The sequence below is a fragment of the Poecilia reticulata genome, chromosome 4 (assembly GCF_904066995.2).
Source record: "Poecilia reticulata chromosome 4, P_reticulata-male-v2, whole genome shotgun sequence".
Lineage (NCBI taxonomy): Eukaryota > Metazoa > Chordata > Actinopteri > Cyprinodontiformes > Poeciliidae > Poecilia > Poecilia reticulata.
The window spans coordinates 14,628,741-14,653,743 of NC_088833.1; the positions used below are offsets into that span (position 1 = coordinate 14,628,741).

The 25,003-nt window shown below is 38.0% G+C and overlaps 1 protein-coding gene across 3 annotated transcripts; it reads right to left on the bottom strand.

Moving 5' to 3' along the window:
* Positions 1-3,187: 3,187 nt before the first annotated feature.
* On the bottom strand, positions 3,188-24,806 carry xxylt1 (xyloside xylosyltransferase 1). Of its 3 annotated transcripts, none has more exons than XM_008406863.3 (5): positions 24,588-24,806; positions 22,946-23,566; positions 18,943-19,090; positions 12,442-12,574; positions 3,188-5,139 (listed from the first exon to the last, which is right to left on the bottom strand). In XM_008406863.3, exons 2-5 carry the CDS (start codon positions 23,474-23,476, stop codon positions 4,743-4,745), a joined length of 1,209 nt encoding a protein of 402 aa, XP_008405085.2. In that variant the 5' UTR covers positions 23,477-23,566; positions 24,588-24,806; the 3' UTR covers positions 3,188-4,742. The 3 variants fall into 3 exon arrangements, with proteins under 3 accessions (XP_008405085.2, XP_008405083.2, XP_081462416.1); XM_008406861.3 differs by having other exon boundaries at positions 24,476-24,594; XM_081606290.1 differs by lacking the exon at positions 24,588-24,806 and adding an exon at positions 23,701-23,781.
* Between the last annotated feature and the right edge of the window lie 197 nt (positions 24,807-25,003).

A 25,003-nucleotide genomic window follows, 5' to 3' on the forward strand; every position in this document is an offset into this window, starting at 1 on the left:
CTGCAGATCCATCACTGTTTGGTTCGGCCACAAAACACGACAGGGCCAGAGTGCAATGAAAAATCACGTCTGCAGCGAGGATGATCAGAGCAGACCTTTCCTTCATGTGGAACCTGTACCGGGGTCTGCAGACATCTAGGTCTCTGCAGACTACACCTATTCTGGACACAAAATATTTAGATTTTGACCTCCAGGTCAACTTACCATCACACTATTTAACAAAAGGTGGTAAGTCACGGCCACAGCCTGATTTATGTTTAAAAAATTTATGTGAAAACCACATAACACAACATTTGTATCACAACCAAAACTTTTGGCTGTTACTGTACAAGCTTCAGATAAGATTATGGCCTTGTTAATGATGAAGTTTCATCAACGTCTTTAAAAAAACTTATTAGTCGGTTGCATTCCTGTCTGGATAGAGATGTTTTTGTTTCAGAAAGAAAAAAATATCTGTTTCAATGAATTTCCAGACTTTCCAGGAGCAGATGCTAAGAAACACACTGTTGTTTTAACTCATTTTAAGATAGTATTTTTCAGCAATGTATGTCAAATCTGACCAAACATGTAAAATGAAATGGCCCAGCACGATTAATAAAGTGCATTTTTACCAGATTAGACCACATAGTGGTTTTCATGTTTGAAGCACAATCTTGTTAAACAAAAAGCTTTCAGGTCTGAGATCTGGTCCTGATGGCCTGCTCATATAATTCTTTGTTTCTCAGTCTATTCCTCAACACTACGTAACTCAATACAGGCAGGATGAATAGTGCCAGAAGCATGACCTTGTACTCGGAGCAATTTCACTTAAGATTACTGATCACTGCCTGCATTGATTTATGAGCACTGGCATCAGCAGTGGTTATAGAGTAAACAATATCAGTCAATCTCTAATCTAAATAGCTCCCGTTTTTTCACAGCTGCTAAATCCAACCTGCCTAACAAAACTGCCTCTGTGCTGTTTACACTTATAGTAAAGATTTATTCTATTAAGCAATGCTGCACCTCTGAATACAAACTGTTCAAACAGATGGGAATGCAGAATTACGGCCGTGTTTAGTTTGTGGAAAGTAATCAACATTTGCAGCTGTTGAAGAAATTTGCACAGGCACAAACTCCACTCAGGCTAAGCTATAAAGGACTAAACGTGATGTGACATTCTTTGTTTTCTAGCAACGTGAGCCACTGTCACGTGAAGGCTTTTCAAACGGAGAGCAACATCTTTTCGTGTTTTTGATTTAGTGCTGACGTTTGGCGTGACACTGGCAGTTCTTGGGGCATTGTCAAATCGCCAGAAAATAAGTTGTTCAGCAGCTTTTGTGGCAGTTCTCTGAATGAAAAAACCTTAATGTCTGTCAATAATAGTGGGTCAGAGATATTGGTCAAAGGAGGTGAGAGCTGGCGCACAGCAGGGAACCAGACCACAGATGGACCAGGAGAATAAATGAATGACAGGCAGGATCGGCAAATAGAACATTTCCTTGCAAATATCAGTCTTCTTTTCACTCTTGTGACATCTGTATATAGAGAAAAACCCAGCCTTTATAGAAGAGCAGCAAGACAAAAAAAAAAACATTGTTGAAAGAAAGCATTGAGACATGGGAGTCAGTAAACATGGAAAGAGACTCAAATGAGACTGAAATTTATTATTTTTACCTAAATGTTAAACCCTATAAGTTACCAAAGACTAACACCAAAATTTGAAACAAGCTGTGAGTATTTCGGCAGGATTATCATTATGGGATCAATTGGCTTCGAGTAAAGTGCACGTTTCATTAGTCAGCCATGACAGGCAGGAACCACAGTGACAGCTTTTACTGCATATTTGTTTTTATCTTCCTGCTTCCTGGAGCTGCTGCTGAGAAATGCTGCAGACTGAGTCACTGATTCATTTATTTAGAGGCAGATTTGATTGTGGAGGCATCAGATCTGAAGCAGCTATGAGGTTTCTGCTAATTACAAGAACGCAAATATCTCTTCAGTTTTTATTGCTGGCGGGGGAAGGAAAATGAATTAGAAATCCCAACACAGCTGTTGGTTAAATAGGATTTTTAGAAGCTAGTCCAGGCACTAAGACCAGAGACACGTAAATGTGACTGATTGTTTTTCTACTATATACAAATTTCCTGAATTTATTTTGAGAAAAGTGATTAATTTAATCCAAATTTAAAATACTGAATAATGTTCATTATCATAGTGAAACAGATAGTTTACCTTATGGGACATTTTTAACATGACCTGAATTAGAGGGAAATCAAATTGAACAAAGGTGTTTTCACAAACCTATTAATGTCTTTTTTTACATTAAAAACAAAAGGATAACAGAAGATAAAACAAAAAGACCAGCTTTTGGTATTTCTGTTTTATAAAAACAGTATACGGTTAAATAGTGAGTATTATTGAATTTGATAGAATCTTAAAAAGATTCTTATGAAATTCAACTGAGGCCTGCATGAGTAATTATTTCAAAACTATTTCTCCCATATTTACAAATTTTATATGGTGCTTTTATGTGTAAAACTTCAGTTCTAAGCATTGCAATGTGATTTTTTTTACACTTTGCATGAGAACAAAACAATTTACAAAACAAGGGTGGATGCCTAAAGGAGAATGTGAAATACATTTTTCAATGCAAGTGTACAATAGTTAGTTTGGATGCTATAAAATAAAGTGAATAGCAATGAGCTTGTAATCCATTCCTACTGTGCTGAACGAAATTTTCCCTGTGTGTTTCTTTGTTAAAAGTGTGAGTCAAGTCAGGCAGTGACAGCTATGGAGCATTGATATTTCTTAGAATCTGAACATCAGCACAGCCTGAAAGCTGAAAATGGGTCAGTGTCTGCAGTCACGCTTCTGGCTCTGATGCCGTCTCTCATGTGCGCTGGCTGATAGAGGACTGTGTTCAGCAGCAGCTGAAGTTCAAATCAGGAGAGCAACAATCAGAGCCGCTGCCGTTAACACTAATTGGTCAACCTTCTTTTAGTTTGGAGCCCAGCTCACCTGCATGTAAATTCCTACAAGAAGGTCCACCTGAAATTAAGGATGTCTGAAGTCTGTTAGCCTCAAACACAGAACTGAAGTGAGACATAAAATCAACAAAATTAGCTCCCAGCTTGTTGGAAAAGAAAATACAGGAGAAACCGAATTAAAAGTTGGGCCCGAATGAAGCAAAAATAAAACATGAGTCTTTATAATCTGAATAGAAAATGTATTAATGTAAACGCTCCAAAATCAATAAATGTTAAGTTATTGATAATTCATATGGCTTTCAACACAACATTCATTTAAATTACACAATTGACAAAAAGACAGATCAGTAACGTATCACTTGTCAGGTTACATCCGTGCATCTGTTCATTTGAATGAGGACAGAACTTTTCATGTCATTTCAAGATCACCAGTGTTTAAAAACTAAATCGGGAAAATATAATGGGAAGCAGCTCCGTGCAGTACAGTGACTCACCTATAATCTGTGACATTGTAAAACAAAAAAAATTAGAACAAATCTAAACGTGACTTTTCAATAAGTACCGAGGCTCTGTGCTTTTGGGTTTTATTTCTTAAATTAGTTAAATAAAAAATAACCTCTACAGCATTTCGACTGCTTGTTGTCCTCCAGCAGCCCAGAGCCCAGTATCTGCTGAAAGCTCTTCTTTCTTCTGGTTCGGCTTCAAACACTTTTTTCTTTGCAAAGTGTCTCTTTTCCAGACTTGACTTTGTGGTATTGCAGTTTTTATAACATTTTGGCCAATTGAGTACAAAATATTAACACTGAACCTGCTAAAATCGTAGTCAGGTCTTAACTTCTGAAAGTTCCAACAAATAATGAAACAACACAATGAAAAAAACAGATATAAATAACTAAACTAAATGGATAAATCTTAGGTTTGTCAATATGGGGATGAAATATCCTGGATTAAATACACAAAGAGAACAATTTTAAGCCTTTAAACATGTAAGTCCATGAGGACACCAGTGTCCTCATGAATGCTAGGGGGGTTTTAATGTATCATCTAGTCAGCTGAATTCCTGATAATTATCCATCCATCTATATTTCAGGCTATATTTATCCTCACAGGGTCACAGGGGGAACTGGTGTGTGCCTTCAGGGTCAGTGTGCACCATCAACAGGTTGCCAGTCCACCAGAGGATAATAATGAGAAACAGAGGACAGATAGCTGTACATGAACAATGATAAAGCTAAAGGCTAATTAACGTGATATGCGTGTTTTTGCACTGTGGCAGAAAGCTGGACAGCCTTCCTTCTGTAAAGCCTCAGTGAAAATAAATACATCCATTGAGAATGGAGACGGAAACAGCCGCATGAAGAACATCAGCTTATTGATGCTTGTTTTCTTTCAAACTGTTGTAACATTTTGATGCTTTGGCATCATCAGTGCTGTCCTGCATGCCCAGTCGCCATTTGGGGTAAAATTCATGATATTGGGAATGTAATGTATTATCATGGCATTAGGCGCTGCATGAGTCAATCCCATCAATGCAAAAGCATGCTTCCTCTGCACTGCTGTTGTCAAAAACAGAAGCTTTAGACTTTAGGCTGAACATAAAATAAAGCAGTAAAATCAGTCATTTGGTTGGCAGCCTTTCATATCCTCTTGGCCAGCAGAGAGGCAGGCTCCACGACTGGTAAGGAAAGCCATTGTCTCTGGAAAACAAGTCCTGCATCCCGCATTAGCAGAAAAAATATTTCCCTCTGCTACACAATGAATGTCTTTTTCAGTTCAATCATCTGGAATAGGGGAATTACAGTTCCCATGATAGATATAAACAGGCCCATCACAACCGTAATACAACTGGAACACATCTCCGTAGCCGTGGTCCCTCCACCAGGTGCACAGCTGTCGGTTCCAGCCGCAGGCCAGAGAGTAAAAGAGTTCAGGATGCTCCATGCCGATCATTGTGAAGAAGTCCTGGTCCCCCAGGTGGCCCTTGAAGCGATACTGGTCTGCTAGTTCGGCCACGTTGCTGGGTTTCAGCAGCTGGTTGTAGAGAGTCGAAGCCCTCATGGCGCTCAGGTCCAACAGCATCACACCGCTGTTGAAGCCTGGAAGGCCCTCAGGAGGAGGTTCTCCTACCCTGGTCTTGGGGTTCTCCTTACGATACAGCCAGAAGGTGTGTCTAAGGAAAGAAGTGTTAGGCTGTTGATTAGTTGGCAAAACTCAGCGTCGTACTGTGCTCGACGAGGTAGTCTAATTTATGGGATCGTTTGGTAGATCTGGTTCTCTTCCTTGGCATTCTTCTGCGCCCAACCTGTCTTACAAACAGACCCCTTCTTGCGCCAGCAAAACTTCAGTGCCTCCACTTAAACCTTCCACTTATACATAAACACACACTCATGCATGTATCTATGTGCGTATGAATGACCCCACATGTCATGGTAATTAACCTCTTTTAAACCAGAACCACCTTCATCGTATCGGTGACTTAAAACTTTTGCACGAAGTCAGCTAAATATATATCTGCTTTGTGACAATTTGTTCTAACGATAACTTGATATAAATTTACCAATCCACTGTCTCTTTTCCACCACACTGGTTCAGCACCAGTTTTTTGTTACCATCACATCAAGCTATGCTCCCAAAAAACTGGATCTTTCCAAACTCCGACTTAAAGCAAAGGTCAGAGGTCAAGCCACTTTCATCAGCAGCTAGAGGTGAACTCATGGAGAACAACCAACCAACCAATAAATAATAATCTGGTTAGGATTATGAAATGTTCGCTAGCATCACCTGTAGTTGAACTGTCCTCATGCACAACGATCCTTACATGGTTAACTGGAGAAGTCACTGATCAGGACGTAATGACTTGTCTTACAGATTATGGAAAAGGAATCCAGTTCTTTTACAGAACCACTTAATAACGGCTTCTATTGTCAGTGTCGGTTAAGCACTGGAATCCTATGTGCTTTGCAGAATCATTTCATTCAACACAGTAAAAGAAAAAAAAAGGAAGTAAAAAAAATATTTAGTGTGCTTTAAAAATGAGTCCTGTAGCTGTACAATCCATCATCAAAGACCACAGTCAGAGAAATGCTACAAATCTCTTATTTTCTAAGCTTTAACACTGATGAGCAAAATGAAACCTTTAAAGATGGTCTAAATCTTGTTCTCTGTAACTCGCACACACATTTAATATAGCAGGGTATAAGCAGCACACAGGGTGCAGAAAGCTGTGCATCAGCAGATAGAGCAGCCTGCCTAAACTCATATATGTGTTCAGTGTTTCTGAAGTTCTGGTCTTTCCCAAAAAACGAGAAGAGGGGCTAAAAAAAAAAAATCACTTTTCTGAAGGAATGTAAAAATGCTGCCTCAAATAAAGTAAACATAATAAAGTTATTATGGTTTGACTTTTTACTGTTGACATTGCAAAAATATTTCCAGACTGCAAAGAAAACATGTTGAGAATATTTTAAGTGCTTCTGTAAAACAAAACTTTTTCTAAATTGAATCAACTCAAAAGTGCGTAGCATATACTATTTATCCTATTTATCAATAGAAATAACACAGACCTTCATTTTTTTTTTTTGACCTGATGTTATTTTCTAAATATTTTCTCTGTGTTGTGCTGGTTGATGCTTTCAGGAAGTCTGAGGAAAAAGAAAATCAACTGCATATATGCAATTCAACATTTTTTTTCCTCTGTGGATGGTTCATTTTCCGAGAACAGAGAGCTCTTGTCCGCACCGTTAAAAACGTTGAAATGTTCCATCAATACTGAGTGATGAATGGGAAAGTAACCTTGCACGCTTGCTTGTGAACATGAACACCTAATGCCAGAACATTTGGACTATTCTTAGTGCCTGCTGAGCTCTACAGTAAATAAAATATGAATGGAGCTCAGGAATATTTTACTTTTATAACAGCAGCTAGAAACACACTTAACCTTCATGCTGCCTGTTTCAGGACTATATACAGATGCAAAGATTTTAGAGGTTTTTGATCGTACAATGCATCCTGCCTGTGAAACGCGATCAAATTTAGTCTGAGCTGCAGATTCTCTAAGTCATGCCTTGATATTATTACTGACCTACATTCGGCTCCTGTTGTTTGCTCCTGTAGTTACGTGTCGTTTGTTGATATCTGAGGCTTTGTGGTGTATGTATCATTATGAAGATGAGTCTACGTGCCCCAAAACACATACTGGGTGAGTGAGGTCAGCAAGGAACATTTACACACACCGTCCCATGAGGCTGTTTTAAATCACTGGAGTTTACTGTGTGGACCAAAGGGGAACGGCATCAGTGTCAAGACGGCTAAAATAAACAACAGACACCACAATGGTTATTAGATGAGCACAGCTAAAGGAACACAGCTTTTATGTAGCAAACTGCACAAATGTTTTCAAGAGTTCATGTGAAACACACATAGGGGCTCCGCAGCCACAGATAACTATACTGCAACGGTTAGCATTGAGAATGTTCACTTTTATTTATGTGTTAAAGTGGCAAAGTTTAATAAAATACATGACAGAAAATTAGTGTCTTGTTCATCTTTTCTTTCTGTGTTCAACAAGTGAATCTACATACATATTTATAGGATAAATAAAACTAATATATTTTACACATTTCTCTTGTTGATTGTGTACATTTTTCTGCTACACATTGTCCTTCCACTCAACTTTCCACTAATATCACGCTGAAGCTTATTTTTAAACACTTTTTCTACACACCATAATTTTTTTTTTTACTTTTGCTTCTCCTTGTTTTCCAATATGCGTTTCCTACAGTAGCGTTTTAATTAGAAAGATGGATTTTATTTCTTTTATTTGGATTAGCTAACAGTGCTATCATCAGTCTCAGATAGTTTATGTGCTAAATTTGTATGTCTAAAAAGCTGCAACATATTCTTGTTTTGGTAAATCTTACTTATGTAGTTTGCTGAATTTCAGGGTTTGTTTTTTTCATCTCAAGACATGGATTCTACTATCTTGGTTAAATGGTTGCAGAAAAAGGGGAAATGTCAGACTGCAAAGGCTGTACATGAGTAAATTTAGCCAATGTTTTCCTCTGGGAATTGTTTTATTAGGATGTGAAGCAAAAACAACAGTCACTGTAGTCTTGTAGAGCATTACACGTTTAAGTGAGTGATACAGAGAGCATCTATGCTCTCCAACATAAGGACAGTTTTGATTTTCTGTAGTTTCTACCAGTACACCCAGTATGCCAGTAAGACTTCACACAGCTCCAGCTTAGATTGCAGTCAATTCACACCTTTGTCCTCTAGTCAGTTTTTGCCGCCAATCTTCCCAGTGAAGTTTCTCTGACTTGTGAAAGAATGGAAAGCATTAGCGGGGGACAAGGACACTCTGTGCTGCTATCTCCTCCTAATGTGTCCTTGATTCGCTCGGGACAACAAGCAGCCTGCTCTCTCTAATGGCTCTATAAAACCCACAGGCAGACATCAGGCTGCATGTTCAGCTGATAACACTAAAGGATTGCTTGGACAAGGTGCACTGGCTGCACAATAATAAAAAAAAAATCCCACATATGTTGGGGGGGAAGCAATGAAACATTAAAGCATAAAAATATTTGATTGTAGAAGTTTTTGCTTTGTAATGATGTGTAACAAGGATGTCAACATGTACTCAGTAAGCTACAATATTAATGAAAAGTTTCTTTATTTGAGTAACTCAATTCACTACAAGAAACACTTTAATTATAGTCAAGACTGACGCCTTCAAGCTCTTATTTCTGTTAGTTATGATGATTTTTCTCTCAAGGACAAAATAAATCAGCAATATAGAGTGGGATATTAGATCAAATCAATCAAATGAAATAGAAAATAAATAAATAAATAAATAAATAAATAAATAAATAAGCAATATGGGTGTAATGAAATTCCTCCCAAAAGCTGGAAGATCTCCTTGACATCACCTTAGTCTTTAGGCCCCATGAATATATTGATTGCGTTTGTTAGAGCAACAGCATCACAGCTACTTCGTAATGTGCTTTTGTTTTACATATAGACCCATCTGAGCTACTGGTATGCCGTATGTTTCGTGCCATAAACTAATTTTTTTTTTTTTTGAAAGATCTGACCTCCATTATTCTCATCATTTTGTTTGGTGGTTAAATTGTTTGTATTCTTGGATGTCACAGCTAAAGTCGGTTTTCAAGTTTGTTAGTTTTTCTTATTATTGCTGCCCTGAATATACAGTAAATTTGGGCAACTAGCTATATTTATTTTAGTCATATTTTGACATGACAATCAACCCACATCTGCCTTACATGGTCTCTTCTCTCATCCTTCCCATTATTTATAGCAGCTCAGAAAAAAATTTGATCTCTGTGACACACTTAGACTATTTTTTCTTACAGTTGGATCTTTTTTTTTTTATTTTATACTGATTAAATGTGTACAACTTTTCTCAGAGATGGATTTAGCTTGTTACATAGTTTTAAGAGTCATTTATTTCAAGGCTTGTTACACATTTTGAACCAGGGGTGTATTTATTTGGGGAGGATGTCGTAAAACAGAATACACATTAGAGGTAGTGGGTGAAATGGACACGACATGGACATGAAAGTGTGCCCTACTAGTTACACTTTCTTGAGTTCACAAAAACATATTTACTATTGAGAACTTGACACAGTAGGGACTAATCACAAAACGCATAGAAAGAGCATTTCCACTCCTGCTCAGTGAAAGCCCAGAACACTCTCAAAGAATTCTGCATTTTAATGGGATCTTCTTGCAGAAATAAAGAGTGTGTTTGTGTTCTTGTCCATGTGACATTCAAGTAAATGGGTCTCACCCTCTGTGCTTTAAAAAAAATGACTCAGCTGCAGGGAAGTGAGAGGTATTTTGTAAAAAAATAAATAAAAAAATGAACTTTTCAGTGGCAGGATGTGCTGTGAATGTGGCTGGTGGGAGGATGCGTTGTTCTGCATGATGTTCCCTCCGTTCACACAAAAACAGAGTGGGAGTTGAGAGTCCCCTCTGTCTACAAAGGAGAACACTACAATAGAAAGGAAACAAGCTGTGCTTCACTAAAAGCCGGCTTTTAAAATGACAACATTTTAAAGCCTCCTGACTAATAATGCAAACATGCAGCAAATCCATTTAAAGTATTGGAATAGTTACTTTCATTTGTCATGACTGTGCAAGGTGTCACCGTTTCCTGGGCGGCAATTTATATTTTCCAGAGCTTTTAGGACATAAATGCCAAAAAAGACAGATTTTTAAATTTTATGTAAAATACAAAAGAAGAATGAATTGATTGTCAGTGAAAGTGCCAATAATAATAAAAATATCTCAATTTGCTATACATTTACATGTACATCTTCTCAATTTAAGATATCACTAAAAAGATAATTTATCTCAGCTCTTCAATTCAATTTTAAATCATAAAATATTTATTACACATAGAAATATTTTTCAAACATTAACTGATGTGATTGGAGCTATTGAAAACAAACATTCAGCTTTTCAGAAAATGAATATTACATAGGGTTACTAAAAAGTCAGAAATGAAAATTGAAACAAAATTGGTAGTGGAGGAGTTCATTTCTGTCAAAGAAATCAGAGGCAAGATGAAGTTCACATATTTTCAAGGGGAAAAAAACAAGATATTTCATGTCAAAAAGTTGTAAGTGTAAATGAAAGAAATTGCATTCTTCCATGATTAAAGCATACATGTCTGACATTAGAACGATGGTATTCAATGACTTGGTAAAGTAAGAAAAAAAACCAAAATTATAAAAAATATCAAAAATTCAAATTTGTGACAAAAAATTACCATTAATTTATTATTAAATATTGTCAATTTACTAATGAACTTTTAAATCACAGAAAATGTTTTTTTAAATATTTTTTTTGTAAATATATTAAATTAATCTAAGACCGTGTCACCACAGAAATTATTTTAGGTGCATTCGAAAAATATTTATTGCCGTTTAGGCTGTGCGTCCACATGAATCACGCATTTTAGGAGACGAGAAACTATGAGATCAGTAAACTTCAAAACACTGAGCTCCATTGGTCTCTAACCTAAACCTTCTAGTAAAAACGATGGAGTATTGAGAAGAGGAAGATGAGCGGAAGGCCACCGTTAAGGTAACCATGGGCTTCCCTAAGACCTCAGCAGAGCCACAAGCTGTTCACTTTAATGGTGCAGTAATTTGTGTATATGGAGTCCCACCCAATTACTCAGTGCATAAACTATATTTTTATATTTCTGTTTTAAAAATTCTTATTTGAGGGGAGTTTACATCTTAAAATTTTTTGAAAAATTGAATTTTGAGCAATGGCAATCAGTAGGAACAGCAAAATTCTTGGGAGAAAAAAAAATGTGAATGAACCTAGAGAAATAAAGTGACTTTTCAATCATTTATTTAGTTTTAGTTGTAGATTTGATCATTTCCGAGACCTTGTGTGGGAGCTTTGAACCGGCGGAGCGGTGTGAGCCAAGAGGCCCAGCACTCCGCTATGATGCTGGCCGACTCAAATTAAGTGTGTCCGGCCTCACAGGAACCACATTAGAGGGGCTTTCTCAGGGTTGGCAAAGCCCCCAGCCAACACAGTGGCAGAGCAGAGATAAAGATCTGTTTGGAGAGGCAGGAGCCAACTGGAGCCTGGCTGAAAACTGCAGGTCAGCTTCTGCAGCAGCCAGGAACCAAAGAAAAACAAAAAAAAAACATGCACTGTAATTCCTCATGCAGGTCAATTCTAATATATAAAAGAAAAAAAACACATTTAATGATGAAAGCTGCAAGTACTTTACAAGACGTGAGTGAAACGGCCTACTAAATGCGGCGGCTGTGACAGTAAGCTAAATGTGGACGCAATATTGTTTGAATGACGTCAAATGAAATTAAAAACTGGTAAACAGAGACAACAAACAGCTGACAGAAGGCCAGTCCTGCCTTCTTACTTGAACCAGACATTCACAGGTTCATTCATCCATGGTCCAAAAGACCCCAGAGAAAACCACCTGCCTGTGTTTGTCCCTGCAAGCAGGTGCTGCAGAAAATATGCCACCTGATCCTGCATCATGTACTTTTAACCCTCCCAACACGCACACAGTGACGTCCTGTTTTGATGTTGCAACCGGGTGGAAACAGTGAGGCAGTGAAATGACCAGGAGGGTTTGATTTGCTATCTTGGAGAAGGATGGAAAAAAAATCAGCTTAGGAACAAAGAGATTGAAAGGTGGTGCCCTTTGTTTATGACCGCACACACACAGAAACAAGGTTAGATTTGCTGGTATATATTCATTGCGTGAACATTAGAAGCACCATTTCTTAAACTAAAAGTGTCACCAAGAAGATAATGGCTAAAAAATAACTTCCAAATATATACATTCTATGTGGAATAGAATATATATATATATATATATATATATATATATATATATATATATATATATATATGTGATTAAATTTTTCGACTGACCACTTTTACTGGAGATGAGTGTGTTTACCTGTAGACCGGCTGCATCTCTCTGGCGATTCCTATGACTGCTCCTGGAGGAAATTTGTCAAATTCCTGGAAAAGGTCCCTGATGTTGGTCTTGTATTTTAAGTCGAGGTCGAGTTGCACTATTCGTGTCAGACCTAAGGGAGAACAACATAATGCTGATGACTAAAAGATCAAACGATAAAACAAACAAAAAAAGTCTAAACATCTCCAGAAATGATTTTCTAACAGCTTGATGCAACAACAATGACAGTTTACCTCACATGAATCAGTTGCAGAATTATCCACCCTCAATAAAAAATAAATATTGCTTTTTAAAGAGGAAAAAGTAACATTTTGAAATGACTCAAAAAAAAAAAAAAGGCATATCAGAAATGCACCAGATATTTTGTTCCAAGAATGAAATCACAGTAAAGCTGCGAGCCTGGAGCAGAAGACAGGCCTAGAAATGTATTTTGCTGCTTAAAGAACAACATCCTAACAACTGTAACCAGGATATTCAGACCATCATCTGTTCATTGTTTCTGCTTCCTATATTTTGCTGGTAGCTATGGTGATGAAAGCAGAGGAAATAGTCATGACTGGTGCACAGTGGGCACAACATGAACCTGGAGACACTGTCAGAAATGAGAAATGATGGCTTGTAGTTTGAGGCTAAAAATATTGATGCACTGGTTTAAAAGCCGGGCGTCTTACAGCAGCTGCAACTAATCCAACTAATCAGTGATGCCAACTACAAAAAAATCTGTCAGCACTTGCTGGCGAACAGATGACTTTTTAAAACAAATTATTATTATTATTTTTAAAACCTTTTAACAAAAGTCGCGTCTGTTTTCCTCCAAATTCCTGTGTGAGATGAAGCCACTGGTTGCAACCTTTGCAACAACAGGTATCTTTCAAACAATTCTTTGAAAGATACCTGTGTTTCTTTCAAAGAAACACAGGTATCTTTGAAAGAAACACAGGTATCTGTGTTTTCATTCTCTGTGTGGAGAATGAAAACCTCCACACAGAATGATGCTGCCACCACCACCATGTTCCCCTGTGAGAATGGTGTAGTCAGGCTGATGTGCATTGCTAGCATCCCCAAAACAGAGTCTTGCATAAAAGGATGTTCATGGCAGTTGTTTTTGTTCTGCAGTTTTCTTGGAAAAAAAAATTATTTTTGTATCAGTAATACTGAAATGCCACTAAACTTTTACATGAGCCAAACTTGAACAAATATATCTGGCATTTCTGTTCGTCTCAAGTAGGTTTAGGACAAGTGTCTGATTTATATTTCTTTTCTGCATCTGTTCAAATACAAACATCAAATGTTTCATTTGTTAGCAATTAAAATGAACAAAGACAGATGAAAAAAAAACAACAACTTTAAAACACAAAACATGTAACTGTTCGTAAAACGAGTTTAGACTGGTTTCTGAGGGGAAAATGACGACTCAGCGATGTGACAGCGGCCTGTTTTTATGTGCTCTCCATACGAGGAGGCTAACGACAATGCCTTTATTCACTGTGGAAACATGGGAGTGTAATCTCTGCGTGGTCAGTGCTGTTTGTTTGCACTAACGGGGATTAACTGCTGGAAGTTTAACAGGAAGGGGGCCTTCGGTTGTTACAACACTGGGATATGGAGGGTTTTATGTCGGACCAATGACTCGACACAAAGTGATGTCAAGGTCAGGATCGGGATGGATGATTGGGATTGGATAGCCAGAGGTGATTAACAGGATTTTCTTCCTTTTCTTTTTTTTTTTTACATTATTTGAACTGGGTGAAGTGAAAACTACACCATTTACAGACAAATGTGAAATGGACTCAACTTATGAAGGTTATTTAATCTTAACTGCAAACTGTATGTGTTTTCTTTTAACATAATTGACTTAGTTACTGCCTTGACTGTGTTTTTCTATCAGCAAATGGCCATTTTGAGTCTGAATACTCCAGTTAGCAATTAACCGATTACTAAGTTAGTTGACGATTATTTCAATGATCGTCAATGTTCCATCCTGTGCCTCCTAAATCGAGCTCATTCACACATGGCCGAGGGAAATGGCATGTTCAATATTCTGTTCCTGGACTTCTCTAGCGCCTTGTCTGCTCCAAGACAAACTGACCAGGATACGAGCGAACCGCTGCCTGGTTGCTTGGATCTCCAACTACCTAACAAACAGATCACAGTATGTTAAGCTGAAGGACATCACATGTGACGCTGACCACAGGAAACCGGGCCGTCCCATTTCCTCTTCTACCTGCACACCTCAGACTTCTGAAGTGACTCTGAATCATGTCACATTCAGAAGTTTGTTCACTTTGAGGTGAATTAGGGTCGATCAGGAGGAGGAGATGAGGACTCTGGTATCACCTGGTGCCACACAAACAACATGATTGACAATGTAATAGATCACATGCTGTGCAATGATTTTCAAACCATTAATCAATCACTACCGTTACATTTCACATTTTGTGAAGGTCTCAAAGCTTTGTTAGGGAACATTATTGAACGAATAGCATCATGGAGACCAAAGAACGCAGCAGACTGGCTAAGAAAGTTGTGGAGAAGTTTAAAACAAAACAATATCTCAAACATTGTCGATGTCATGAAGCACTGTTCAATCTATCACCTGATAACAGAAGGTGCATGGCACAGCTGCAAATCAATGAAAGCTTCATTTCTGAGCTGAGGCAAGGCAATTAATCAAATAAAAAGCCAAGATGCTGTGGTTACACTGGAGGAGCTGCAGAGATTCAACAACTCAGTTCTCAGTTCATCCCTCTGGTGAAACATGGTGGTGGCAGCATCATTATGAGGGGGTGCTTTTTGTCAGCAGAGGTGGGAGAGCTGGTATGGGATATTGGGAGGATGGACGGTATTGGTGGATCATATAAAATTTGATTAAAATTTTCTGAAATCTGAGTATGTTAAGAGCAAAAATAAGGGAACAAGTTTAAAGGAACATAATTTTTTTTTTCAAAGCATTCTAAAATATCACCAATAGTTAGTGCATCAGACATTTAAATTATATATAATCACATTGATCGTAAAACAAACAGAGGTTTTAGTTGAAGACCATTAAAGACATGGTCTGAAATGAGGCCTGGGTGAAATGAGAACTGAAGACCCCTTTGCAAAAATACAAACTACTGGTATGAAGAAAGCCTTACGCAGACCCTAAGGGAGGAATAAAGCTTTCAGATCCCTCACTTCTGTTTCATTAAACTTCAACTCAGACCAGGGCTTTACAACAGCAGCGACAGTGTTATCTAACAGCACATTTTTCAGAAAGTAGGTCGCCCTTATTAAGCCCTTAAACTGTTCTTGATGTGAGCACTTACGGTCAATTTGGGAGGCACATTGTTCTCTGCCTTCACCGGCACTGAAAAACAGCTTGTTTATTGTTTATTTTCAGCTTCATTAAGCTCAAGTGCATCCAATTGTAGGTGTGTTTCCTGCTTCAAAACTGCTTGGTGTAAACACCAAGATTCACAAGCACATGTCACAGCATGAACACTTTGAAATCTGCACTTAGTGTATTTGCCATCCAAACCATAGGTTCAAAATCCTTTTGCAAAAAGTCCATATGCTTTGATTCTCCTTCACTAATTGCAAAAACACATTGAAAAGTGATAATTGGTTTGATTAGATTGGTTTCATTAGAAAACGTGTTAAGGTAAAATGTAAAAACCCTTTGTAGCTTTATATTTGGGTGATGGCTTAAACTAAAATATGAAAAAAACCGTTTAAATGGCACATTTAAAGACTTAGAGTAGTCTAACTTTTGTTTATGTTAAAGCACTTTTATGTGAGATGTACTTGACAAATCTGAAATATAAATAGTGAAGGCCAGGCAAAGTGTGCCAGTGAGAACACAGATAAAGATCAGGGCTCCTGGAATAATGTTTTTGGACAGATTACAGGACATTTTTGGCATTTAAACCAAACAGCATTTCTGGAAAACAACCTTAAAGCATGGAGCTGGAGGTGTCATGGTTTGGAGATAATTTGCTGCAGATGATTAGCATATTGACAGAGATGTTTATTATTGCTATTGCAACTATTCTGTCCCCTGTTGGTTCCATGAGCGCATCAGTAAATGCATGCAGCAGTACAGCTGCACCGCTGAAGGTGTCTGTTGTAGTGAAGAACTTTTTTGCACCATGAGCAAGTTTTATTTTCTGAGCAGAATCAGTTTTTGTGATGTTTTGCATTCATGCAGTTTTAGTCGTTCCTTTTCTCTTCATTACCATAAATACCACACTATGAAATATTTAAATCTATATCCCACATAACTTATGGCTGTTTTCTTTTTGGCCACTTTCTGACTTTTGAAGTCAAGAGCAAATCTGCCTCACTTGAGGCAATGCAAGACAAATTTAATTGTACAGCCAGATTTCCAACAGAGGTGAGTTAGTAGTCGCACATTAATAGACTGGAAAATATAGTCTCCTGCTGCAGGAGGACCTCAAGTCCCTGCATGTTAAGCACTCTATAGGGGATACAATTAAATACAAAAAATTTCCACTAATGCAAACAGTTTTCTCTTGGACACCTTCTTGATAATTACAACAGTTTTTCATTGTGGAATTAACACCATGTTCTCCAGGGGCAGACGGTGTAAAAACAGCATCACAACCCCTAACTATTTACCTCTATATATCTGGTTTCACTGCATTTTTAACTTAAAAGAGCATCTGACAAAATACTCAACCTTGTGTGATTTTCTTCACTTAAAATCAATCCTCATTTTCCTCCGAAAACTTAGAGCATTTGTGTGCCTGCTTATTAAACGCTAATAGTGTTTGTTTTTTTGCACAAAAACAATTCATCAATTCCAATAAAACAGGCTGTTCAGTAAAAACAAGACAAAGCTCAGCTAAATTTGAGCCTGCAAATGTCTTCAATAGATGACATCTTTCTCTCCTGGAGACGGAGAGAGAAATAAAAATTTGAGCCTCTGCTAACAGCTGTAATCTGTGCACATCACTCTTGTTTGCACTCTGTCATTAATCGCAAACAATGTTCCCCGTTTGCTGCGTGACTCGCCGAATGACAAGACATTATAAAAAAAAAAAAAAAAAAAACAAGTCAAAGAAAGGCTGCGGAGAAAATAACACAGAACATTCGTGCGTGACACACCCCCACCCACCTGTTTCTCCTGAGACACACAACACATTATGCCCTTTCTGGTAAAAGCATTCCTTAAATAGAAATGTGGAAAACACACAGACACACACAGCAGCAGCACACTGGTGGAGCATGTGGATGATCAATAATCATTTCAGGGCAAAACGTGAGGGACCAATCACACAACACCACTCGAACTCTTTGTCACATGCAGCAGTGAATCCTCCTTAAAGATGGTGTCAAAGGACAGCCTGAACCACTTTGAGCTCCACAGCTCTGTTCCTTCACAACTTCACAATACAGATAAGAAGAGCTCATAATGGTGAGATGGGTGAAAAATTACGGAAGCCCAAATGCAGAGCCAGGAGACTGTCAGGGATTTAAACACTGATAGAAGAAGCTTTATTGTTTTTTGGGGGTGGGAGGAAAATAAATTTGAAGTCTAAATTGACAAAGCTTCAACACCTGCTCCAGAGCGAAAAGAAATGTAGCTCTACTAACCGAAAAAAAGATTAAGCATGAAATATTTTTTATTGAGAAACTTTCACATATTTTAGTTTTTTTGATAATTGCACTTTTTCCCCCAAGAATGTCTCTCTAATGAAAATAATGAACACCTTAATGCCATAGTAGCCAGCTACTCTTTGGTGAAACAAGATAAGCATATTTACACTCTTTTAAATTTGACTTTTAAAAAAATAAAAATTTTCCTCTGAATTTTTGTGTATTTACACTTACTCTCAATGTTTCTCAGTACGTCGAACATTGCTGGAGTCTTAACCTTATCCAATCTTTAACTAGTGTTAAAGATTACAGTTATCTTTAGCAGCAATCTTAAAATTACCTGTTCACCAGGGGTTTTTTTTTTTTTTTTTTGCGTTTCTTTCAGCCTTCTACCTAAAGGTATAAATATTGTCGTTTGGTTTGCGTTTGCTGTGCCCCCTGAGTTGGGATTGTGTTTTTCTACCCGACAGCTTTCACATATGTGCCTCTGAATGCTATCGACTAAAACCTCAAAGCCCAATAGTCTGGTTCATCTTTGTGGTGATGCCCCATGCTGCACATCTACTGAAGTGAGCCAAAACGGTGCACAACAGAGGACAGATCACTGCCGGCACCAGCCCAGGGGGCTCTAAAGTGGGCAGCAGCAACAGAGCACATCCTTCTTTCCTCACTCTCCAGGGCCTCTGCAGCTCGCCACGTGTCTCTTAGATACCTGCCCATGCTGCTTTATCCAGCTGTGCACCGGCTAAGTTAGGTAAGTAAGCATGTGACTCAATGCAAAGCACTCTGGGAGAGAATTACTGCACAACTTAGCGGGATGCAATTGTTCCGTTCTAAATTTCACTGATACAAAAGTGATGAGAATATTGCTCGCCTTACTCTCAGGCATGATGTGATGCATGGCTACAGACAGGAAGAAGATGGATTCGCTGTAGTACGCTCCAGATCCTGCACTGAAATGCTTCTGCATGGCCTCCACGATGGGGAAGAGCTTCTGTGTGAGTTCCACCACATCATGGAAGATGATCTGGGGCAGAAATATGAAAATATAAATGACGATTTACTGTAGGAAAATAAGATACACGAGTAGACAAACAGCATTTTTTCCCGTCCCCATCCCTTTGAAATTAATTCAGGAAGTAGGTTAAATGATCCACTGAGAAATGGGACAATTGTACTAAAACAAATAAGTTAATGACATAATATCATTTTAATATTTCATTATGTTTTGTCATGACTGGCTGGAGAGTCTTTTTAATTGTGCATTTCAAAAGTATGAACTATTTAAGGAGAAAACAGAAACACCATTATGTGTGCAAGACATAAATGTTTGTGTTGCTGGACGGTACCAACAATTAGGCTTTACCTTAAATATACTTCCTTAAGTGTATTCTGCATACATTTGCTTATGTGCAGAAGAATTTTACCCAAAACAGACTTTGGGTAAATGTTTTCCATAAGAACCCCCATTCATCTATTAACTTCAATGTCTTATGATATGTAGTCCCAATCATACATTTAAGGCATGTAAATGGAACCATATTGCAATATATACCAACTGTGACTCCGTGTCATCAAATATTCAACAAAAACTAAATCAAACCCTTGCAGCCTTCATAAAAGGTCAGAACTGGACAGAACTGATTTAAAAAGGATTTCTCTTCTCAGTTGTCACCATTATTCTTTGTGGTGCTTTTTGAAGGGATGCTTGGGTAAGTTCTGGTCTGAGCAGCACCACATTTCTTTAAAATGTGATTGCCGAACAAATTTTGTGAACAGCAGAGTTGCGGTCAGCAGGGTTTTCACTCCAGAAAGTTTTGTGTAAAATGGGAATCCATTATTTCTTTTCCATGTTTCAAAAACATTTGCTTGCTGTTCTGAATTTGATTAGTCAAATTACCTGTTCAGCTGTTTTTTGTACTTCTTGAAGCCTGAATCTTGTTGTCTTTTCTTTTAAATCAACAAATTTTCACACAGACACAAATTTTTAAACTAGGCATCGACTCTGCTACATTACTGCTCCATCATTAGCAAAAAAAAAAAAAAACAGGTTACAAAAAGCTCCAGGATGTTCTATGAAGGACATGCAGCAGTAATGAGCACAGCTGCAGGTCTGTGTGACTCTGCAGGCTGTTTGCTGCAAATGTCAAGTAGCTCCCTGATTATTTGGCTGTTGGGAAGTAATGGGGCTGAAGATATATTATCTAGCCACTGTGCTATCTTTGTCCTTCTTAATGCTAAATAACAAAAAAGGAGTTAAACTCAAGATGAGCCGACAGGGATGCTCGTATAATCACTCCCAGGGGACTCCCCGTCTCATTTTTAACCCTAGCAGAGCTGAGTGAAAAGGCTGTGTCAGTGCTTTATGTCAAAATAGTTGAAGCAATGTTTCAAGATTCAAAACCTTAAAAGAACCATGTTTAAAAAGTCTGGGATGATACCAGGACACCGGCAGAGGCAGCCTGGAGGTTGAGTCCAGGCATCATCCATGTGTGTGTCTGTCTGACTGTGTGTGTTTGGGTGGAAAACAAACACACACAGTCTAAAATGAGTCTTTTAAATTATAAAACACTGATTGTGTCATAAACAGCTTTTAGCTCCTCCATAAGAATAAGAAAAGCTCGTGCAAGCATCAAAACCCAAAGAACAAGGAGTATTATCTACTCAGCCGTGGGCACAGTTCTGGAGCTAATTTTCTGCTTAGCGCTTTAGCATTTTGCTAACTTTGAAAATGTTTAGCACAGTTAGCTTCCCTAAAATTCATGTCCAAAGTCAGACCCTAGAGCAGTGGTTCTTAACCTTTTTTGAGGTACCGAACCCACCAGTTTCATATGCGCGTTCACTGAACCCTTCTGTAGTGATAAATAAAATATGATTTTTCCCCCCCTAAAATTCAAGACATTTGACGTTTGCAGTTTTTCAAAGTATAGCTATAATATGATATGAAGTTGAAGCTTAGAATTAACTTCCACTTAATACTGTTGGTATAGGACTTTAGCATTAGAGGAACAAAAGTTAAGGATTAGTGATTTAGGATTAGCACAACTAACCTTTTAGTTACCTGCTGATCTGGAATAGATCCCATAAAAATTATAGAGGGTATTAGTTTAAAGACTTTACGGACATGATATCCTACAATTTATGATGTTTCCTTATGTTTTACAACTCATGCATTCAAAATTTAACATACTTAAATTTTCGATTGATGGATGGATGACTGGTTGGACAAACAGGACCAATACCTGGACAATAGATACTGTATGCATCATGTCATTCCACTTTTAGCAAATGGGACAGTAACTAAAAAGTCTGGAAAAATATTTTTCCTGCACTTATCCACACCTGGAAAAAAAAAACTTCAATCACATTCCAAACTTTTCCAGAGTTGGTTGGAGCTCTGTTTAATATCCTTTAGATAGCCAGAGCATGTGTAGGTGTGAGGGCAACAGCTGTTGTTGCAGATACACCCACAGCTGTGGACTGCTGCTCTGTAGTTTCCATTTCAGTTCATCATCAGGACAGTTTGATAGGAACCTCAGCAAAGATAGGACTGTAAAAAGCAGTATTTAAGAGCTTCCACCTTCAGTGGGAAAAGCATTTTACATTCCATCTTTGCACATTCTACAAAACAGTCAAGAAGACAAAATATCACCCAGGCCTTAAACTGCCAAGATGTTCAGGTTCCTGGAACCTGAACCATCCCAGGAAGTGACTGAGTCATCTTCAGGTAATGCCTGGAAATGCACGTTTTACCTGATGAGATGTTTCTTGTAGTAAAAAACAACAGACACAAGCTCTTATGGAAGAAACTTAATCGGGTTAAGATGGCGAGCTGTGAAAAGCAGATAAAGAAGGACAAACTGGTCAGGGCATTTTACAAAACAAACTAGAAACATAATCCTCCTCTTAGGCAAGAAGAACAGAACAAACAAGCCCCATCCCATTCACTGGCGGCGGGCTATTTAAGCTGGCAAACACTGCCCCCAAGTGTCCTAACTTTAAGCTGCACCTCCAGCCAAAGGGGTCTTGGGGATTTGAGTGTCATATCAGGTCATATTTTCCAGCGTTATCTAAACTGAACCATTTTCGGGGCCGTCTAAGATAAGTTGCCAGCTCAACCCATTCAGTGATAATATCGCTACGACCTTCTCAAGTCATCTGACCAAGTGAATTCAGTGATTTTATGTGGTCGAAAAATACAAACTTGTTCACACTGTTAAGTAAAAGGACCATCATACTTTTTTTTTTTTTTGCCTGAACAAAATCATGTTAGCTGCAGCAACAGACTTGAGGCAGCGAAAGAGACTCAACGTTCAGCAGGACAACAGCTTTAAAGATGCAACTGAAATTAGAGCATAATCAAGTATTAGAGTGATGTGACCTAAATGTAATTGAGACGATAGGACTTGGGAATTGAAAATGGACAATTACCATTCAATCTTGAACCTTTGTGTACAGAACAATGGGTAGGAATAGTTGAGTGTAAGTGGAAAAGCTAATAGAATCATATCTCCAAAGATCTACAGCTGTAATTACAGAAAACAATCATTCTACAATCTGGAAACAGAGGGACTAAACAGAAATGCACACCAGATCTCTGATTGTTTTTTTTTTGTTTTGTTTTAAAGGTTTAAAAAAAATCAGATACCAATTTGTTTCATTTCACAATTAGGCCCTTTGTGTAGGTCTCTGCTGTAATCCCCCAAAAATACACGTATGAATACTTTTGAAAGCTTCAAAGCTTAGCATTTGAACAAAGAGCGCCTAATTCAGGTAACTTGATTTTACATCAAAAAGGAATTTTGTCTGAAATTAAAACATTTATTATAAAATAAAATAAAACTTCCCATTTTCCTCAAAGGTGACTACAGGTAACACTCACCTCATATTTAAATGGTGCATCCTGCAGCAACTCCTGCAGCATCCTCTGGCCCAGCTCTTGGCTAGCCTGATCACTGACAAAATGAAGCACCAACACTTCTCCTTCCAGGAAATGCGCAAGCTTCACCATGGACAACATGGCCACCCTGAATTTGTCTTGCAGGCTTCTGCTCCTGTCCACCTTAGTGAACATCATGAGAGCATGGTAGCGCTGGCCGCCAGCTTCGGAGCTCCCTTTTCTGGACCTGGAAATGTCACTTTCCTCTCCTACATTTAGCTCTTCCCCTCTTTGCTGTTCTGATGCAGGAAGGTGTGAAATCCTGGTGTCCACAGTTAGGTCAGCATCATTTCTGTTGGTGTTGGCCTGGGTCTGTCTTATCCTCTTTGTGGTGCTGGAGAAGCTGTGCCTCTCAGAGCCAAAGTAGTAAAAAGCAATAACGGCAAACATTGCAGCCAGTAGAAGTAGAAACTGATAGGATCTGAATGTGCTGATCCTTCCCATGATTCTTACTACCAGCACTAGGAAACCCATATTCACATGTTAGTCACGTGAAGTGAGGTTTAGGTGAGAAGGGAATCACCATTTTGCGCTTTGTGGTCATCGCAAATTTCCAAGTGCGTCCTGGAAAAAAAAAAAAAATCTAGTTTTAGTATACAAGCTTATAGATTGTAATGTATATCATTAGAAGTGTTGTATGTTTTCTACTTTTTTCAAAAAAAATAAAAAAAATTCTTAAATTTTCATATGAAATTTACCAGGTAGATAAAAGAAATACACTCAACATTCCATCAGACCACCAGGATACAATATGTCCTCAAAATTACCTTTAACAAAATAATGAAAGAAATATACATCACATAAATATAAATATATAAGAGAAATATATATTAAAGAAATACCGAATACATTTCTATCGGTATTTCTGTATGGAATGATGCTTTGATTTTGCATGCTTATTTTTTCATTATTTAATTATTACTAGCATAAACACCTTGGATATTATCTAATAGGAGGTTACACGGATACCCTCTTTACTTTTTTTGTTGCATTTCTCAGCATTCTGTTATTTCTACCATTGACAGTTTCGTCTTCATAAAGCAAACAAAACATAAAACTCAGAAGCAAAAAAAATACACTTCACCCAAGGCAGCAGGACGAACCAAGGTTTCACTGAGACAAACACAACTATCACCATTCAAAACTTATCATGCAAATGGGATTAATTCAATTTGTACATGCAGATATAGAAAGTACATGGCTGTTTAATGCCGTTGTCTTCACCTCAACAATTTGTTAGAGCATAGCACAGTCATTATTTCCATCACTGGACAGAAATGTCTCTATTACTAACTGATATGCAATCAAATGTAATACATTAATGTACACAAGAGTAACTTGTTGACAAGTAATAAGGGTGCTGCTACGTTAGCAAGCGACAGGATTTGCTCCAAGATGTATGTCGCTAAGGTTTATTTTGGATATGTTGGTAGAAAGTTTCACTTGTTGAAACTAATTTAAATCCTTTCATACCTCTGCCGCTCTCAACACATCACGATATTTTCATAGGTCGCTCGTTTTTGGTATTTTAAGCTAAGCACATGTCTAAACGTCTGCAGTAGAAGCCGCCTGCTAACAACCTTACCAGATCCTGTGACACAAGTTTAGCCACGCCTACTTCAGTCGTGCTTCCTTCAGGTACGATCCGAATTATGAGACCTATTCCTCTAAAATCGTGTAAACCGGTAGGCAAGACTGCAACTAACCCCTTCAGTCTTCGATAGTTTTAAGCACACTAATTATGAGGAAAATACTTCTTATTAAAGGTGTCTAGGTTAAAAGATACTTTCAATGAATATTTCTCACCCTCAACACCAGAAGAAGAAGATGTAATGCAAGTAGTGTTAACATGCACTACAGGTTTTATGTCAAGTTTCTTTCCAAAATCCATCCATCCATCCATCCATCCATCCATCCATCCATCCATCCATCCATCCATCCATCTCCAACCAACCAACCAACCAACCAACAATCCATCCATCCAGTTTCATATGTATTATG